The following is a 20,901-nucleotide window of genomic DNA, read 5'->3' as shown; positions in this document are numbered from 1 at the left end:
AAAAAAGAGATTGCCGCCTACTGGATGTTTAAGAGTCTTTGCTGCACGACCCAGCACTCTCCAATGTACCAAGTATTGCAGAGCTTCAGCCTTGGTAGGAGGCGTGTGAAGCTTAGGATTTTTTAATTTACCTTGAGGTGTGTCAAGCGTAGGTTTTTTTTTTTTTTTTTTTTTTTACTATTATTATTATTGTCATTATTATTATTATCATTATCATATTTTATTATTATTATTTTATAAGTTTGCCTTGAAACTCCATAAAGTCCACCCAAGCCCTTTTAAAAGATCTAAGCGTGGGCTTGGCTCCTGAAGCTAATACTCCCTTCAGGACATCATGTTCCCAAGGCTCCAAAGGTGCTCCCGGAATGGCTGTGGCAATTCGCTGCACCTGTGCATCCATCCGTGATGCCCTTGTTAACCCCAGGGGTAAATTTGTTAGAGAAGTAGATGTTTATTTCTAAGCACTAAAGGTCAAAGGTCCGGGACAGGTTTGCCACTCTAGGAGTGCGATAATTGTTTAGACGGGACACTTCCCGAACTGATTCTTTGGTTTGGGGGGGGGGTTCCCCGAGTTAGGGGGTAATGAAATGAGGATCCTGAGGCCATAAGAGAAACTCTTTGCTGCCTCTATTTTAGGGTATCTATCGAGAAGGGTTCTAAGAGGTGAGGGCTCAACAGAAGAGAACATGCCAGTCAAGGGCCAAATTAATACCAGTTTCTGGCTGTTCTTTTTGGCGGGTCTGTGAGCTTTTCAAGACCCCTGATGGAAATGCCCCCTGCTGCCCGGAAAAGGCTGTTTACCTTTAAAACACGAAGACGCTGGGTGGTTACCTAGGCACTTCTCACATTCATGCACATACTTACAATTTGGCCCTTGGCACACACCCGTGTTGTACTCCCAGCAAACCTCATGGTGAGGGACTCGCTTGGCTTCAAATTTTCTGACTTTCCTTTTCCCACATAGGGACCCATATGCTCCATCCAGTAATTCTGGTCGCTCGGAACACAGCAGGTGGTGGGCAGCAGGAAGCTTTTCTGAATCGTCCTCGGCATCAGAAGGCTTACTTCTTTTGCTCTTCTTGGCCGAATGCTTCTTCTTACTTAGACTTCTTTCTCCCTTCCACAGCATTCCCTGTGGAATACTGGGAAAGTCTGGGGTATACTGAGAGGCAGAAAGGTTATAATTGTAAGCATGAGCCCTACCTCCCGAGGATCTGTCATTGGAAACCCAGGGACACGTAGACTGTAATTATGTGTGAGGATGCATAAATGGATTGCTACCCGAATGTGGAACCCTAAATAAGGAGGCCAAAGTGCAAAGGAGCTCCTCACTATTTCGGAAGAGGCCGTAGTGACCATGGGCCTGAATTGTTGGTAAAAGGTTTCCAAAGCAGAGGAAACACTGACTAGGCCTGTGGGTTGCAGGGCACAGGAGGCTACCCTAACCCATCTTGGACACAGGACTCACTGTTGAATCATTGGCTGCTCTCAGCACTGCTGCGGTGGCCGCGGAGGTACCAGGGCGGTCCACAACGTAGGTGGCGTATCCGGGATGCATTCTTGGGTGAGCGCAAGAGGTGCCGCTGCCACCTGGCCTGCGGGCCTATATTGCCTATAAAATGTCTAAGAGCATTGAAAAACTGTGCCAAAGTATGTGGGTTACTAGGCACTACTAAGGCCTGAGGCCCCTCTTGGTTCCCTTATGCCCCCCCCCCGATACAGTAGGCATTACAAAGCCTGGGACCCCTCCTGGTTCCCTTGTGCCACCCCAGATATAGCGGCATTTTGAGCAGACATAGTTTGATACCCTTAATTAGCCTGGTTCAGTAAAATCAACGCCAACTAGCTTGGATTATATGGGTGAGGTGCGAGCAATATCACAGTAGTTCAGTATTGTCTGCACTGGTGAGTTTAAAGGAATCAAAGATGCCTAACTAATCTCCAACAAATTGTATTTAGCTGCAAACAATATCACCGTAGCTCATTATTATCTGCACTGGATAGCAAACCAACATACCAGCCCACACCTCAAGCAATGTATTTAGAGGAATACTGAGTCTATAATAAACAGAAGAGCACCTTTGATAATGTCAGCAGCTATGCAGCAAGCTAGAGGTAGAATTATACATTGTAACCCAGCAATACAGCAGTGAAAGATGATAAGTTGACTTATGCAACAAACCTATAAGCAAAGCAAAGCTCCCAAAAGCCCTTAAGCACTATTATCAAAATCAACCAAATGATTTAAAATTGCCAGATTAAATATATACTTATAAACTAACTGATGAAATACCAGAAAGAGATGAACGTAAAAGAGGCATGAGCTATTTGCTTTAGATTCCCTATAACCTGTATGCAAAGCTCGCAAGAGATTGCAGGCGAAGAAACCCTTTAATAAATCAAATGATGTAAAACCTGGATCTCTTTTCCTTATAACTATGAATTGACTATACCAAATTATAAAATTAAAGCCTAGGCAGAGAGTAAATGACACAGCTCCACAGAGCACCGCAAGCTGAATGAAATAATTTGAATTCCAATATACTATGCACTAATGCTTCAATTTGATTTAAATGTGTTTCCTAAATTCCCAGAATGAAATTCTCGAGAGTGTAAGTATAAACAAAAGCAGTCAAATTAATTAGAGGATATTAATTCTAAGATTAGCCTAGCCAGAGACGCTGTAGCCAGCTCTATGCAAGCTTATGCACCAAGAGGAGGGGCTCCCTGCAGCCCCTTGCATGCTCATATTTAAGCTAGGCTCTATTAATAGTTGCGCTATCATCCTTTGTTTATATAGCTTGTGTTTATTTCCTTTGTTTATATTGTTTATATTGCTTTTGAATTTAAAACCAAATAGAAAGTGAGGGGCACTCAAAAAGTAGATCCCACGTGGTTTTGCCTCTCCTAAAATGGCCGCCGCCGCAAGGCCACGTGGGCAATCAAAATGGCAGCCGTAATGCGTTCCCACTGCCTAGCGGCAAGGAACATGTGCGGAAACACTTAACGCTAGCCCTTTAACACTGAAAAATTCCACAACCGCAAGAGCAAAACCTGCAGGCATTCCCCACGTACCCCTTATGAACATTAATTATTTCCCTGGTTTTTTCGCCGGTTAGGCTTAAAAGGTAGGGTTTTTAAAATTACTTCCCACGTGGAGTGCCTATAGTAAAATGGCAACCGCCCGGAAGGCAATGTGGGTGGATGAAATGGCGGCAGGGGCACGATGGTTGCCCGGCAACGGCACAGCTGCTTCCGATGCTTTCCAAGTCTAAACTTCCGCGCGAAAATAAAACAGCCTGTAGAACTCACCCCCTCAAGAATGCTGCTGAAATGATTATTTGAGAAGAAATTCTGCCCCCTCACCCCAGCAGGAAAATGAAACACAACCGGCACCAAATGCAGCCCGCTCTCCTCCCGCAGCTGCCATCCACCTAATTGCACCACGCTCCCCTGCACAAACCCCTAGCTAAAGCATGAAGCCCCAATAGCAAAAACCTGATTGGATGGGTGCGCTGTGTCCTCCGGCCTTTCTTCCTTGAGCTCCTTGCAGGACAGGCAGTCAGCAGTCGAGGGCAGGCAAGGGATCACCAGAAAAAGCTCCACAAAGCTGAATAAATTCTTCTGAAGGGGGCATGCAGCAGCAGGCAAGGCAAGCTCCTGAGGGCAGGGAACTTGCACCAAAACACACAGAGCTTCCTGTAAAACTGTAGACGTGAAAGAGATGCTGGAAGGAAAGCACACCAACACACACACACACAGTGATTTTAGCTCTATTACAGCTCCCGTGTTAAACTGCAGCAGCTGGAATGGAGCGCAAAGGGGGAAACCCCCCAGAAGGAGAAAAGCCCCACAAAAATAGAGATAACAACTCCTGAAAATCAAGCAGTTTAGAAATAAAGCAACACCAGCAGCGAATGCTGAAAATTCCCTGTAAAAGAAAGGGAGCTTTTTCTGTGAAGCTACAGCATATTCCACGAGGTGCCCTGCAGCTCAAGAACAAAGGCAACAAAGAAGCAAGGCAGGAACGCTCCAGGCAAGGCAGATAAGATCTCCCACAAGCAGGAACAGCTGATATGCGGGAAACGTGAGGGCTGGCTGGGGAGAGGGGAGAAACGAAGGGCCAGAATGGAGACTGTTTAAATTAGCTGGGGAGAGGGGAGAAACAAGGGGGGCAGAACGGAGACCGTGTAAAATCAGCTGATTAAAGAGCATTCAAACCATGGGGAGAGAGGGGGAGAAGCAAAAGGAGGAAGGATGAGGAAATTCTGAAGCACCTCTGCTGACCACGGGAACAATAAACACACACACAAACAGCAACGCACCAGCAGAATTAACGACGAATGGCAATGTAGTCACCCCCCCAGGCACCCCAATCAATTAAAATTCAGCCAAAGTACCCAATTATGAAGAGAGCAGCGCAATAAAGGCAAATTAAGCAGCCCTCACTCCTAGAGGAGAAAGGAATAACAAAAGGTAAAACTTCCCTGCCTGCAAGCCTCTTCTGAGATAACTCCACCTGGTCCAGCAGCTGAGGGAAACCCAAACTGCAAACTGCAAACTGCGTCGTCTCCAGGGAAGAAAGGGGGTGAGCCAGGGGCTGCCCTGACCTTAAGTGGCCCTAGGAAGGCCCGCCCCTGCCGCCAGCCAATTGGCTGGCGCCACAGGGTATGCTAATTGGGTGAATCCCTGTCTCCTGCGAGGCTGACGCCAGCCTCGCAGAGTGTGGGCGGGGTCGTGATCCCACAACCCCCCCTCCTCCTGAAGGTCGGAAGGGGCATTCTCATCTGTCTTCAGAGGTGATTCAGTTAACGATTTGCCCATAAAGGAAAAGAATGACCGCTCCCCACATCAAATGGGAGGCACATTTTGTGTAGTCGTGTGCAGACCCCCCCCCCCATCCCATGCGGCTCCCGGCAGTAATAATAATAATAATAATAATAATAATAATAATAATAATAATTTATTATTTGTACCCCGCCCATCTGGCTGGGTTTCCCCAGCCACTCTGGGCGGCTTCCAACAAGGATGAAAAATACACTAAAAGGTCACATATTAAAAACTTTCCTGAACAGGGCTGCCTTCAGATGTCTTCTGAATGTCCGGTAGTTGTTTATCGCTTTGACATCTGATGGGGGGGCATTCCACAGGGTGGGCGCCACTACCGAGAAGGCCCTCTGCCTGGTTCCCTGTAACTTGACCTCTCGCAGTGAGGGAACCGCCAGAAGGCCCTCGGAGCTGGACCTCAGTGTCCGGGCAGAACGATGGGGGAGGAGACGCTCCTTCAGATATACTGGACCGAGGCCATTTAGGGCTTTAAAGGTCAGCACCAACACTTTGAATTGTGCTCGGAAACGTACTGGGAGCCAATGTAGGTCTTTCAAGACCGGTGTTATATGGTCTCGGCGGCCGCTCCCGGTCACCAGTCTAGCTCCCGCATTCTGGATTAGTTGTAGTTTCCGGGTCACCTTCAAAGGTAGCCCCACGTAGAGCGCATTGCAGTAGTCCAAGCAGGAGATAACCAGAGCATGTACCACTCTGGCGAGACAGTCTGCAGGCAGATAGGGTCTCAGCCTACGTACCAGATGGAGCTGGTAAACAGCTGCCCTGGATACAGATTTGACCTGTGCCTCCATGGACAGCTGTGAGTCCAAAATGACTCCCAGGCTGCGCACCTGGTCCTTCAGGAGCACAGTTACCCCATTCAGGGCCAGGGAATCCTCCACACCTGCCCGCCTCCTGTCCCCCAAAAACAGTACTTCTGTCTTGTCAGGATTCAACCTCAATCTGTTAGCCGCCATCCATCCTCCAACCGCTTCCAGACACTCACACAGGACCTTCACCGCCTTCACTGGTTCTGATTTAAAAGAGAGGTAGAGCTGGGTATCATCTGCATACTGATGAACACCCAGCCCAAACCTCCTGATGATCTCTCCCAGTGGCTGCATGTAAATGTTGAAAAGCATGGGGGAGAGGACAGAACCCTGAGGCACCCCACAAGTGAGAGCCCAGGGGTCTGAACACTCATCCCCCACCACCACTTTCTGAACACGGCCCAGGAGGAAGGAGCGGAACCACTGTATGACAGTGCCCCCAGCTCCCAGCCCCTCAAGACGGTCCAGAAGGATGTTATGGTCGATGGTATCAAACGCCGCTGAGAGATCCAGCAGAACTAGGAAACAGCTCTCACCTTTGTCCCTAGCCCGCCGGAGATCATCAACCAATGCGACCAAGGCAGTTTCAGTCCCATGATGAGGCCTGAATCCCGACTGGAAGGGATCCAAATGGTCCGCTTCTTCCAGGCGTGCCTGGAGTTGTTCAGCAACCACTCGCTCAATCACCTTGCCCAAGAATGGAAGGTTTGAGACTGGGCGATAATTGGCCATCGTGGCCGCATCTAAAGATGGTTTTTTAAGAAGCGGTTTAATAACCGCCTCTTTCAGCGGGTCTGGGAAGGCTCCCTCACGGAGGGAAGCATTCACCACCCCACGAAGCCCATCGCCCAGTCCTTCCCGGCTAGCTTTTATAAGCCAGGATGGGCAAGGATCCAGGAGACAGGTGGTTGGCTTCACTCGTCCAAGCAGCCTGTCCACATCCTTGGAGGTAACAGATTGGAATTGATCCCACACAACTTGACCAGACAGGACTCTAGCACTCTCCCGCCCCGGCCCTGCTCCCACGGTGGAGTCTACTTCTTCCCGAATCTGAGCGATTTTATCTGCAAAAAATTTTGCAAAATCATTGCAGGAGAACATATGGCCCGTACTGGGCCCCGATGTTACAGGTGGTTCCGCTAAATTGTGAACCACCTGAAAGAGTCTCCTGCTGCTGTTTTCTGCAGATGCAATAGAGGCGGTGAAGAAAGTCTTCTTCGCCGTCGCTATCGCCACTTGGTAGGCTCGACGTTGAGCTCTAACCTGTGTCCGGTCAGATTCGGAATGAGTTATCCGCCACCGGCGCTCTAGCCGTCTCAACGATTGTTTCATTGCCCTCAGATCCGTGGAAAACCACGGGGCTCTCCGGGCTCCATGCAATCGGAGAGGGCGCTTCGGAGCCAAACAGTCAATAGCCCTGGTTAACTCCACATTCCAGCTGGCCACCAGGGAATCGGCTGAAAGGCCATCAACATGGGATAAAGCATCCCCTACCACTCTGGAAACCATTTGGATCCATTAAGTGGCGGGGGCGGACCATCCGAATCGGTCCCACCTCCCTGCAGAGGGGATGGGTCGCAGAGAAGTCCAGTTGCACCAGGAAGTGATCTGACCATGGCACTTCTTTCGTCTCACTTTTACTTAGTGTCAGATCACCAACATCCATAGAGGTAAACACCAGGTCCAAGGCATGTCCGCGGCTATGGGTTGGGCCAGACTTATTCAGGGACAGCCCCATGGAGGCCATGCTTTCCACGAAGTCCCGAGCGGCCCCTTGTAAGGTCGTGTCGGCATGGATGTTAAAATCCCCTAGGACGACCAAGCTAGGTGTCTCCAGGAGAACATCCGCCACGACCTGAAGCAGCTCGGGCAGGGAATCCTTGGTGCAGCGGGGAGGTCGGTACACCAAAAGGAATCCTGTACTGCCCCTATTGCCCAACTTCCAGAACATGCACTCGGAAAATTGGGTCTTCCCAATAGGACGCCTGGTGCAAACTAATGACTTCCTAAAAATCACTGCAACCCCCCCTCCCCGCCCACATGACCTGGGTTGCTGTGCGTAAGAGAAACCTGGTGGACAAGCAGCGGCAAGGACAGGCCCATCTGCTTCATCCAACCAAGTCTCTGTTACACATGCCAGGTCAAGTCCTCCATCCATGATCAAGTCATGGATGGCAGTGGTCTTATGAATCATTGACCTGGCATTGCACAGCAACACTTTCAGGTCATGTGGGTATCCCTTGCTGATTCTAGTATCCATCCGGTCAGGACCAGACCCGGAGGCAGGGATAGTCCTCAGACAACGACTAAACCTGCCTCCTCTGTAATGACATGGTCTGGTCTTAGCGTAACTCCTCCTCCTACCCGTGATCACTGAGATCGGTTGTCCCAGTGCATTCCCCCCTGTGAAACATGTCCCAGCCATTTTGTTGGCTGGGACCAACTCCCCAGCAGCCCTGACCCCTCCCCTTAAGAACAAAATAACACCTTTAAAAACAACAACAACAACAACAACACAAATAAAACAATACAAACAAAAAACTGTTGGCTATTTGCAGTATGGTAGCGCTGCAGAGAGCTTGCTGGGGAGATCATGCATTAAAAAGAAAGGGACTCAAAAATAACTTAAGCAAGGTTTTAATTACAAAAAACAAAAACTCCTTATACACTAAATACATTAACAACAAACCAGACCCAACCACCCCCCCAATCCCCAGGGTAATGGGAGAGCTAGGTGCTGCTCCTTATATACTACAACCAAATGCTGACACACCTTAATCAGTACAACTCAGCAGCACCTGCTGTGTTTCACAGCTGTAAAGCTGGGTCTCGTTATCTTGCTCTGGCCCTTGCTCTGGCCCCTTAAAGACATACACATTAGGTGGAACAATGATGAACCTTTACATTTAAAGTAACCATTCAACATTTCCCCTGCGGTTCATCATTGTGGAACAAAAACATAAAGCATACTTTGTACATGTCTTTCATGTGTAACCTTTGGAAGTGCTTTTGTAAAAATGTCTGCAATTTGATTGTTACCTGGAACATATTCAAATACAATCATTTCATCAGCAATTAGTTTCATTACAAACTGCAAACGTAATCTTAAGACTCTAGTGCGCTGCGTATTGGTTTCTGAACATAGGATGGCGAGTCCACTCTGGGAATCAAGGTAAACTTTTACTGGTAGTGTTACTTGCATCTGTAGGTCTGCGAATACTTGCAGATACCATTCTACATCACAAGTGGCCTGAACGCATGCACATAATTCACTCTCTGTTGTGGAGAGACAAATAATGGTTTGTGTCTGGGACTTCCATTCAAATGGACAACCGTTATAACAAAACACCATACCAGACACACCCCTGCAATTATTTTGTTCCACTGCATGAGATGCATCGCAGAAAATTTCAAAACCTTTGTCAATACATGTTGTAAACTGCAACCTATAATGTTTGGTATGTTTAAGGTACATTACCACTCTCTTAAGAGCAGAGAAATATTGTGTAGTAGGCTTTTCCACAAATTTTGCCAGAAAGTGAAAAGCATAAGTTATATCTGGTCTTGAGATTCTTTGAATGAAATTTAGCTTGCCTATAGCAGAACGATACAAAGTTTTGTTAGGGAATGGCTTATCTTCACCTGTAAAGGTGAAACCACACACCATAGGTGTTTCCTTCCCATTTGCATTTTCTAAACGTAGCATTTCGACAAGGTCATCAATTTTTGCAGTTTGATGAACCAGAAAAGATCCATTTTTGCCTTTCTCAATTTGCATGGATAAGTAATTTTTAGCTATGCCTAATTCCACCACATCAAATTTCTTCTGTAACTGTGAAACTACCTCTTCATATTCCTGTTTAGTTTTTGTAGAAATTAACACGTCATCTACATACACACATATTTTTGTTACAGAGTTTACCCTTTCCTTTATAAACACACAGTTGTCTGCCTTTCCTTGTGAAAAACCAATATCCAGCAATTCTTTTGCTAAAGTTTGGTGCCAATTCCTTCCACTTTGGTGCAGACCATAAAGGGATTTATTTAATTTGCATACCAAACCTTCAGCAGCGTCTATGCCTTCAGGGACACGCATAAAAATTTGTTCTTTTAAATCTGCAAACAAATATGCAGTTTTTATATCTAGGTGATAAACAGAATGTCCACGTTGTGATGCATCTTTTAACAAAAGCTTAACTGTTTCATATTTTACACTTGGTGAATAACACAAATCATAATCTTCGCCTGGAATTTGTTGAAAACCCCTAGCAACTAATCTTGCTTTGTACCTTACAACTTCATTTTTGTCATTCATTTTAACTCTATAAACCCATTTTGAATCAATAACTCTCATATCTGGGGTTTGTGGTACAAGAGACCAAGTGTTATGCTCTTTTAAAGAAGCTATCTCAGAGTTCATAGCTTTATACCAATTTGCAGCTTGGTGCTTAGGTAAATTCTGAACATCATTGTAGCTTTTTGGCTCAAAAACCGCCTTATTGGCATACACAGTATTAAAATGTTCATCTGCAAATCGTTGTGGCTTCTGCCTCTTTCTCTCTGAACGTCTCAGTCTGGAAGGAGAGTCAGACTCCTCAGACTTAATAGGACTAAGGGAACCACTAGTTTCAGGTTGTAAATCATCATTGTCAGACTGAAGAGGTGCCTGTAGGCTAAGCTCACGGTCAGAAAAATCAAGAGAATCTAACCTCCCCTCGGGTTCCTGTGACTTTAAATCATCAAACAAATTATCAGATTCAACAGGCTTTTCGTCTTTTTCCATTAATTCAGAATCACCATTTCCTGCTGCTGCTGCTTCTTCCTCTTCTTCCTCAGTACTATCTATACCGTCAGTATCTTGGAAAACAGCAACTCCATTCCAATTTACAGTTTGTATCATGCTTCTGGTAATATGAAATTTGCCAGTTGCTGGTATGTAAATTCTGTACGCCCCCTGCTGGTAGCCCATTAATTTTCCCTGAACACTACGCTCACCCAGTTTCTGCTTAGCGGGGTAATGCATAATTACATCTGAACCCCAAATGCGTAGGTATTTCAGATTAGGGCGTTTTTTAAACAGCTTCTCATAGGGGGTGACATCTAAACCAGAATGATAACTGCGATTTCTAACATAACAAAATGCATTAAGCGCTTCAGCCCAAAAGTCTTTGGGCAGATTAGCATCGTGCAGATAAGTTTTGACCCCTGCTTGCAGATCACGCTGCACAACTTCAACAAGCCCATTTTGCCAGGGACTTCGGGGGCAAGATAACTCATGAGTAGTCCCCTGCGCTTCCAGGAATTTCTCAAAATCCTCAGAAACAAATTCCCCGCCCCGGTCAGAAAACAGGTTCTTAATTGGTTTGTTAAAGTGTGTTTTTACCCAGTTGCAAAAAACTTTGTACTTCTCAAATGCTTGGGACTTCTCGGCTATTGCATAAGTCCAACAATATCTACTATACTGGTCTATGAGGGTGAGCCAGTACTTAGAACCTCCTAATGATGGCGGGAGTGGCCCAACTAAGTCACAATGTACACGCTCAAATGGCTCAGTTACTTTCCTATCTGAGCACCTACCCTTGCGTGCAACCTTAATTTTATTCTTGCAACAAGATAGACATTGCATAAAGAATTTACATGGTTTTAAGTTGAGGCCATTAACAATATTCTTAGTCTTAATTACATCAGCAAAATTCAAGTGTCCCAGAATTCTGTGCGCCTCATGGACACACCCAGAATGTGGCCTTACATTCCTCAACCCCTGGCTTGACTGTGCTGCTCTGCAATTTATAGGCGATTGGGAGTAGGTGCGAAAATGCAGTCTATATAAACCATCAGAGTCCCGGGCATACAATAGACGTTTGTTCCCCTCAAAAAACTCACACATTGAATTTAAGAAACGCACACTTATGCCTTGACGAGCAAAACACCTTACTGATAATAAATTGTCCACTGATGGGCAGTAAATGCAGTTCGCTATTGTAATGTTTAAAGAGTCAAGTTTAACAGTACCTCTGCCAAGTGACTGCAAGACTTGTGAATTGGCTAAATGTACATTACCAATTTCCTCTTCGAAAGAAATAAACAAACTTCGATTGTTGCAAACGTGGTGAGAAGCTCCTGAGTCCACAATAAAAGAATTCCACTTGGCACCTTTAACTCTTTTATGATCTGCAGTCCGAGCATGAAAAGCTCGCGGCTCATTTCTGTCTTTACGGTGCGATGTTGGCTGCTGAGATGACAACCGTGACTGACGAGCAGAAACAGGCTTAGGAGTACTTTGCTTTCTTTTGGATCTGCAGTCCTTTGCAAAATGTCCTTGCTTATTGCAGAACCAACAACGCTTTGCAGCTTTAAATGCAGTCGCATCACCAAAAGGTTGCATATGGCGTTCCTCATTACTTCTGGAAATAGGAGTGCTTATGGCACAAGCCTCCCTTCTATCCAACTCGCCCATTAATCTTGCCATTACCCCTTCCACAGTTAATTGTGCTGGTGGAACGGCAGATATCTGGCTAGCTATGCCATCAAAGTCCTCGTTAAGGGAACAAAGAATGATAAAAACATACTGAATATCAGGTATGTCCATGTCCCTTCGAATTAATTCGCCGCGTATTGCCTCCAGACGTCTCAAGTGTGCTGCCAAATCACCACCAGGCTGCAACTTCGTCTGGTACAGCTGCTTGAAAAACGTCAATGCAGACGCTGACTCCTTTCTAACATGCACTGCTGCAAGACTGTCCCACATTTCTTTGGCAGTTTTCTTATTCCTTATATAGACTACTTGCTGGTCGCTAACTGCCAAATTAATTATCGCCCTGGCTTTCGCATCTCCTTTCGACCAAGCATTAGTTACAGGGTCAGGAGGGTCATCAGTTACATAGGTCCATACTTCTCTAGAGGTCAAAAGCGCCTCCACCCGAAAGGACCATAAACTATAGTTCTCATCTGTTAGCTGTGGAAAGACCAGAGCCTTCTCAGCTTCTGGAACCCGGTCAACCATTCTGGAAATCTTCCAGACCCACAAAAACTACACTAACAGGAGAAGGAGTTTTCAAACCTTTCTCAGAGTCCAAAAATATGCAGTCATCCACTCAGCAGCTGGGCCCATAACCAAAGATGTTGGCTATTTGCAGTATGGTAGCGCTGCAGAGAGCTTGCTGGGGAGATCATGCATTAAAAAGAAAGGGACTCAAAAATAACTTAAGCAAGGTTTTAATTACAAAAAAACAAAAACTCCTTATACACTAAATACATTAACAACAAACCAGACCCAACCACCCCCCCAATCCCCAGGGTAATGGGAGAGCTAGGTGCTGCTCCTTATATACTACAACCAAATGCTGACACACCTTAATCAGTACAACTCAGCAGCACCTGCTGTGTTTCACAGCTGTAAAGCTGGGTCTCGTTATCTTGCTCTGGCCCTTGCTCTGGCCCCTTAAAGACATACACATTAGGTGGAACAATGATGAACCTTTACATTTAAAGAAACCATTCAACAAAAACAATAACAATTACAAAAACATAAAATCAAACAAATTCCCAGGCCCAATAAACATCCACCCCACCCCCACCCCCCACATACAAAAAATTCAAAATAAAATTTTTAAAACATTTTAAAAGCACTCTGCACCCCTCCAGTAGTAACAGCAACTGTCCTAGTGAGGCCCGTCAGGCCCTGCCCTGGGCCAGGTGGTAAGTGGCAGGAGGGAGCAGGGCCCTCAGACACTCACATACAGGAGAGTCCTCCTGGGCAGCAGAGTCCAGCAGTCCTTATGAGGCTTCAGGCCCCGCCCCAGGCCAGATGGTGAGTGGCAGGAAGGAGCAGGGCCCTCAGACACTCACACACAGGAGAGTCCTCCTGGGCAGCAGAGCGCAGCAGTCCCTGTGAGGCTTCAGGCCCCGCCCCAGGCCAGGTGGTAAGTGGCAGGAAGGAGCAGGGCCCCATACACTCACACAGGAGAGTCCTCCTGGGCAGCAGAGCGCAGCAGTCCCTGTGAGGCTTCAGGCCCCGCCCCAGGCCAGATGGTGAGTGGCAGGAAGGAGCAGGGCCCTCAGACACTCACATACAGGGGAGTCCTCCTGGGCAGCAGAGCGCAGCAGTCCTTATGAGGCTTCAGGCCCCGCCCCAGGCCAGATGGTGAGTGGCAGGAAGGAGCAGGGCCCTCAGACACTCACATACAGGAGAGTCCTCCTGGGCAGCAGAGTCCAGCAGTCCTTATGAGGCTTCAGGCCCCGCCCCAGGCCAGATGGTGAGTGGCAGGAAGGAGCAGGGCCCTCAGACACTCACATACAGGAGAGTCCTCCTGGGCAGCAGAGTCCAGCAGTCCTTATGAGGCTTCAGGCCCCGCCCCAGGCCAGATGGTGAGTGGCAGGAAGGAGCAGGGCCCTCAGACACTCACATACAGGAGAGTCCTCCTGGGCAGCAGAGTCCAGCAGTCCTTATGAGGCTTCAGGCCCCGCCCCAGGCCAGATGGTGAGTGGCAGGAAGGAGCAGGGCCCTCAGACACTCACACGCAGGAGAGTCCTCGATTCACCCCCCCCCCCAGCTGGACACCTGGAGGTAGCCACCTACCTCTGCCAGTTAACCAGTCCCAGCTGGGGAGGCATTGCCAGGAGAGAGTTGGCCAGGTAAGGGGAGGGAGCGCCCTGCCCACACCCACTATTATGGGTGGAACTTACCTGGGAGTTTTTAGTTGGCTCCTGAGCTTCTCCCACCCTGCCCTCCCTCAGTTAAAGCTTCTTTTGCAGGTTAACCTCTTCTTCACAGGTACGCAGGCACTGCTAAATTATGGTCGGTGTTGAAGGGCTGGAAAGGAATTTTCCTGCATTGGCAGGTTTTGCCTTCCCCGTATCAAAACATCTCAACTTTGGCGGTTTCAGGCCTTGGGCGGAATCCTTTAGTCTATCTTACGTAAATGAGGGGGGGCATGAAATGGTGACCCATGCCCCCCCCCGTGGTGGTGATCCCAGGGTTCCCCATTAAAGGGGTTGTTTTGAGGGGAGGCATAGGCCATACGCCAATAAGTTGTCATTGCTCTCCCCTGCTATGGTGGTGAAATGGAGGGCAGGCTCTCTGCTTGAACAGACGTTCTCCAGAGCCAGCCCAATCCCCACACATTCTGGATAATGCTGATGTTCCTTGGATCCCTGGCCAGGGGAGGGGTAAACACCCTATGCCTAAGCCAAGGTCTCCCTACATTTGAAGCTTTAAGAAAGTTGTGGCCAAATTTTAATCCCATAGCATGTTGTCTTGAGTCATTATTCCACTTGGGTGTCACCCAGGGTTGGGGGGTCTCCACCTGTCCACACAATATACTATCACCTGACATCACTCCCATTATGCCATAGTACTATGTAGTTGGAAGTAGATTGATTTTCCTGGAATTTTAAGTGAACTGCAGCAAAATGCATTTTCTTCTTTTTCTTTTGGATAGTTCATTTTTTCTGGATCACTGTCTGTGGCAGCTGAGAAATACCCAAACAAAGCCTTGGTGAGATGTAGAATATTTTCTCTTTCTTCTTTCCCTTCTTCTCCATTCTAACTCTTAATTCCATGAACCTTTATTCCAAGGGGGTGGGGGTGGGGTAGGGTATTGGGAATCTGGCAACACGGGACAGACACTTTATTCCCTGGACACCAGGTTACTTATGAGACAGAAGGGTCTATTGGCTTGGCCTTTGCTGCTCTGCAGTGTGAACTAGATAATGTCCACAGAGGAATAGTACAGCTCACCAGCAAATCAGGTTAGGAATCAAGGGTAGAGGGGGTGCTGAATTTAAGGCAGTTAAGTTTTTTGTTGGTAAACTCATTCTCTCTCTCTCTCTCAGGTTATGTCCAGTGTGAGAATGAACATCACAAGTGCTATAATGGCCACAATTGGCATCATTCTATATGCAATGGAGATAGATATAAATAATAAAAGAGATTATAGTGATTCTGAAGGCTTTTTTCTGCAGGTAAGTTAACAAGTAAATACAAGTATGAAAAACATTGACTTTACAGGCAACATCCAGTAATGAGAGCGTGTGTCAATGGGAAAGACTCATGCACCTACCTTGAGCTTTGCTTCCTGTTTTCAAAGCACAAGTTCCTACAGCAAAGGAGACCAGCCACTGCTTAGTTTGAAAGACAGCTTGTCTCTGAGGCAGTGGGGAATACTGTGGAGAAGACAGCAAGTAAAGTTGAAACTGCCTGTGTGGTTCTTTTGACCATGCATGTCCTTTCTTTGCATTTTGGGTTGTGCCTTTAGAAATGCGGAATTCTGGCAAACTTGTGAGTCTGGGAGAAATTTCTGCACTTTCAGCACATCAGATATTTGTTCTATTTCAGCTAAGAGTCAATGGATTGACCTATAGGTAAAGGTAAAGGTACCCCTGACTGTTAGGTTCAGTCGTGGATGACTCTGGGGTTGTGCGCTCATCTCGCTCTATAGGCCGAGGGAGCCGGCGTTTGTCTGCAGACAGCTTCCGGGTCATGTGACCAGCATGACTAAGCCACTTCTGGCGAACCAGAGCAGCACACGGAAATGCCGTTTACCTTCCCGCTGGAGCGGTACCTATTTATCTACTTGCACTTTGACGTGCTTTCGAACTGCTAGGTTGGCAGGAACAGGGATTGAGCAACGGGAGCTCACCCCGTCACGGGGATTCAAACCACCGACCTTCTGATTGGCAAGCCCTAGGCTCTGTGGTTTAACCCACAGTGCTAGCCACTTTATTTGGCACTTCAATGCCTCCTTCATTGAGTGCAACTCCAGTTCTCAGAACCATCCTAACATCATATGGTTGAATGCCATTGTTGGGTGCCTTAGTATATTAAAGCCATTTTTTCTTGCATTTATTAGCCTATAATACCTGAAACTTTTCAGTGTAACACCAGCTGTGTTGGTGGAGCATAGATCTCCAAACCAACTATTGTAATGGGATTCTTTTTTTTTTTAATGATATTTATTAAAGTTTCCAATAATACACATAAACACAAACAACATTACAAGCATACACACATACACAAACAGAAACAAGTATGATTTCAATTAAACCTTATTTTCAATAACATACTTCCATGACTTCCCCACACCTCCCCTTCTTGTATTCCAATTCCATATGTTTAATTCAACAAGTTCTTATCCCCAATTTTTAACCTTATTATATTTAGTTCATTGTTATATTTAGTTCCTTATTATATAACCAATTTTACCTTATACACCTCAGTCTTTATACTTTAAAATCTTTTTCTAAGATCAACCCCTGTTCTCTTCCACGGTTTCCCCATTTTATCCTCATAACAAAACAAAATAGAAAAAAGAAAAAAATCAAAATATTCTTACACACCCTTTGGATTCCCAAACTCCCCCCCCCCCTTTCCCGGTTTCAATCCCCAATATATATCAGTCTATTTATTCTCAGCCTGGAGACCTTACGTCAGAGGCTCTCAAATCTCTCTCAATTCCTCTTTGCCAGTTTTTTTGGTAGTCCTTTATGTAAAACCTCAAATCTCGGAGAAACCCTGTCTCGATAATGTCCATTTTTCTTCTAACCTATTGTAATGGGATTCAAAGGCACCTCTTGAATGGGTCATTGCTCAGGCATTTGTCACCTTTGTGCAAGGGATGTGGGACAGGTTTGGCCAAGGTGTGGCCTTCAAGATGTCCTTGGACTCCAATTCCCATCAGACCACTCTGCATGCCCAACAGTAAAGCTGTGAGGGGAGATGTCATGCAGCAACATCCAGTGGACCAAAGATTAGCCAACCTGATACAGCTGAAGGATGGCAAAGATGTATGCTGTGAAGACTACTACCAACATTGTTAGTAGGGGGTGAAGGAAAGAATCATGTACAACCATTTCAACAGAGAATGCAATTGTGCTTGTCCTCCAAAGCTGTGATGGACTCCTTCCATTTAATCTAGTTCTGACATAATGGTGTGACGTGTGTAGTTTGCTACGCTGTTCTGCAGGATGCTAGTCATTGGCAGGCCCTTGGGTTTTAATAGCATTTGAGTCAAATGCCAAGGGAGGGTTGCTATGCACATGGGCTCCTTAGATTGCTCTTGTCTTTACTGGATCCATAATACAGTCAAACCTCAGTTGTCAAATCTGAGGTTTGACTGTACAGCTGATTTAGCAATGTAGTACAATGTAATACAATGTCGTGTGGTGTATAATGAATTAACAAGAATGTGTCATATTCCAGATTAAGAGCCTTCACGTGTTTTTAGCTTCATGTGTGTGTTCCAAGTATAGCAGACTATCAAATCTTGTCAGGTGTGCGTTTTCCACTTTAATCAAACGGATCAGAGTTGTCACCACCTCACTGTCCCCAACTGTTCCCAAGCCGCTTTTTAAGAGTAGGTTGTAGGGCAGGACGTAATTCAATGCTACAACTGGACAAATTTGTAGGAGGGACAAGTGCATAATGCAATTCATGGTTCTCTGCTGTGTAGTCTGCAGGTACTGCTCTCGCTGTCCTTCTCCTCTTGCTCACCATGCTGGAGTTTGCCATCACTGTTTCCTTAGCACATCTTGGGCTGAAGGCAGCCAGCAACAACATGGTATGTATTTCAATACCTTTTTTTCAAGTTTTAAGAGGAACTTTCTTAAAAGTCCAAGGAGAAGATGGTACGGAGAATATATTTATTTGTGGATATGAATAGTCTCCTTCAGTCTATAGGGGTATTCCGTCGTAGATGCTGGGTCTGGATCCTGAGTCTATTGCAGCCTAGAACGGCTTTCTTCAACACTGGGCCCCCAGATGACTCTCATCATCCATGGCTACAGGCTATTTTGAGGACATTTTTTGTCTTGTTCAAGCAACTCATTTATTCTGCACTTATTTCGCATTTCCCACAAGTAGACAGCAAGTCTTCTCTCAAGGTTACTCTTCTTGTTCATAAGATTATAGTTTCTCCTCAACCGAAATCAACAATTTTGTACATGGGGAGGTGTGATTCTCTATGAGAAGATGCGTTCATTTCAGTTTTGATTTCTGAATCAGTCCCCATTAGGTGTGGGAGAGAAGTTTGGTTTGGTTCATATGTTAATGTGAACCTTCCTAACTCACACTTCATGAAAGCCCTGGGCTGCAGTGGTATTTTTCTAGAAAAAGAGGTGCCGGAACTCACCATGAATGGCAACCTTGTCGTTTTATAATGACAATGGTGCCCACCTGAGAGGTGCTATTTTTCAAAATTTGTAGATCTCTAAGTGTTATGTAGTTCTCCTACCAAAATAATGTGAATATTAATGGGATGTGCATATGAAAAGGCATATGAAAATTATATATAAACATGCATTATATGAGCGCTAATTGCTTGCAAAAATGTTCTTATAAGGGTAAATGCACAATAAAATGCTGAGGGCCATTTTAAAACAAATTGGTACCTCGTGTGGAAATGTGCAGGGACAGCCAACATGGTGCCTCAGATATTTTTGGACTCCACATCAACCTGATTATTGGTCATGTTTTCTGGGACTGATGGGAGTTGGAGCTCCTGGTCCAGTGTAACCAGAATTGGTTCTCCAGTCTTTTCTAGTGCTGCTACCTGTAATATTTCTAACTGGATTGAATCGAAGACCTTCTCTAGATTCAAAATATGTGTGGTACCATTGACCCCCTCTTTTTAGCTAATAGGAACTATGTTGTAACCTCAGTCAGACCCTAGATGCTGTAAAAATGATGCATAACTTAATTATTAGGACACAAAGCATCACTTAATTATTAGGACACATATCATCACAATTGCCTTCCAGTCATGCCGTAACATAGTTTTAAAAATTGTTCAACATAATCAAGCCGGCTCAGGCCCTTAGCAGTAAGAATCCTTTGGATTATTCCAACATGTTTGGTCATTCAGTCATAAAAGAAGGGAGACCAGTAAGAGTTCTAATACACCGGAAGAATGAAGGGAAATTGTTTTAATAAATATTGCTGTGATGAATATTGCAGTGATGAATATTGCAGGAAATGATGCTAAGATGAAAACAAAGATGATAACAATGAATAAATTTCATATGTATTATTTTACTGTTGTTAGCCACTCTGAGCCTGGCTTCGGCTTGGGAGGGTGGGATATAAATAAAATTTTAATTATTATTATTATTATTATTATTATTATTATTATTATATAGTAAATTAATTTTGTGTGTCTCTCAGGCCACAACTGTATCGCCATCCCCTGTCTTCAAACAAGATGTAAGTCCCACTGAAGGAAATCCTGATCCTCCAGCCAATAACAACAACGCATAGTCTTCCCTCAAACCCTTGTGAAGAGGCTAAGATAGAGGTTTTCATTGCTATCTCACTAGCAACCCAGCAATCTCAAAAATACAACAATTTCCTAAACATTCTTTGTCATCTGCCCATCTAGGCTATGTGCTGTGGCTGCAACTTTGGTATAGGATATTGACAGGGAGAGTAGAACTCCCGAATGGAAGGCACAGACCCCTGAACCCCGACTTCGGTTCTGCTTACTTCAGGACAGCCATATCCTTCCCTTCTCTCTTTCACTTTACTTTTAGTGCACGGCTGTGGCAAATGGCTGCACCTACCCTTCAGGCTTTCGGATTGTTTGGGATCCTTTTATTTTCCTAATTAAGGTCTGTGTGCTGTATGATTTGCTGCATGCTTAAATTTGTAACCTTGCTGTCTGAAGTAGCATCCATATACTAATGTCACTTTCATTTCATGTAATAAACCAATCTTCCTTTATTCCTCTGATGTGTGAACGCCTTATTGGGCATAAGATCAAGGGCAGAAATACACGTTCATAATGCACACACGTTTTAACTCCAGCAAAAGATTCTAAGCTGCTTGGAAATGTGATGGACACACATGTGGGTTCAGATGTATACCTCATAAAGGTAAACTTAAAGGGACCCCTGACTGTTAGGTCCAGTCGCGGACGACTCTGGGGTTGCGGCGCTCATCTTGCTTTATTGGCCGAGGGAGCCGGCGTACAGCTTCCAGGTTATGTGGCCAACATGACTAAGCCGCTTCTGGCGAACCAGAGCAGCGCACGGAAACGCCGTTTACCTTCCCACCGGAGTGGTACCTATTTATCTACTTGCACTTCGTGCTTTCAAACTGCTAGGTTGGCAGGAGCAGGGACCGAGCAATGGGAACTCACCCTGTCGCGGGGTTTCAAACCGCCGACCTTCTGATTGGCAAGCCCTAGGCTCAGTGGTTTAACCCACAGTAGCACCTGTGTCCCATAGTGACATGTAAAACCTTCTTTTCTGTGTT

At 45.7% G+C, this 20,901-nt stretch overlaps 1 protein-coding gene across 4 annotated transcripts in view; it reads left to right on the top strand.

Moving 5' to 3' along the window:
* Nucleotides 1-20,367, top strand: part of LOC307221401 (membrane-spanning 4-domains subfamily A member 4D-like) — a 27,395-nt gene extending 7,028 nt beyond the window's left edge. For all 4 annotated transcript variants that reach the window (XM_079985854.1, XM_079985857.1, XM_079985855.1 and 1 more), the window contains exons 4-7: nt 15,095-15,151; nt 15,489-15,617; nt 18,104-18,211; nt 19,813-20,367. In XM_079985854.1, the coding sequence (XP_079841980.1) occupies nt 15,095-15,151; nt 15,489-15,617; nt 18,104-18,211; nt 19,813-19,905 (387 nt within the window). In that variant the 3' untranslated portion in view covers nt 19,906-20,367. The remainder of the gene's footprint in view (nt 1-15,094; nt 15,152-15,488; nt 15,618-18,103; nt 18,212-19,812) is intronic.
* The last annotated feature ends 534 nt before the right edge of the window (nt 20,368-20,901 follow it).

This window comes from Podarcis cretensis (genome assembly GCF_951804945.1).
Source record: "Podarcis cretensis genome assembly, chromosome: 1".
Classification (NCBI taxonomy): Eukaryota; Metazoa; Chordata; class Lepidosauria; order Squamata; family Lacertidae; genus Podarcis; species Podarcis cretensis.
The sequence above is the reverse complement of the archived record's forward strand: the minus strand, read 5'-3'. Positions and strand labels throughout refer to the sequence as shown.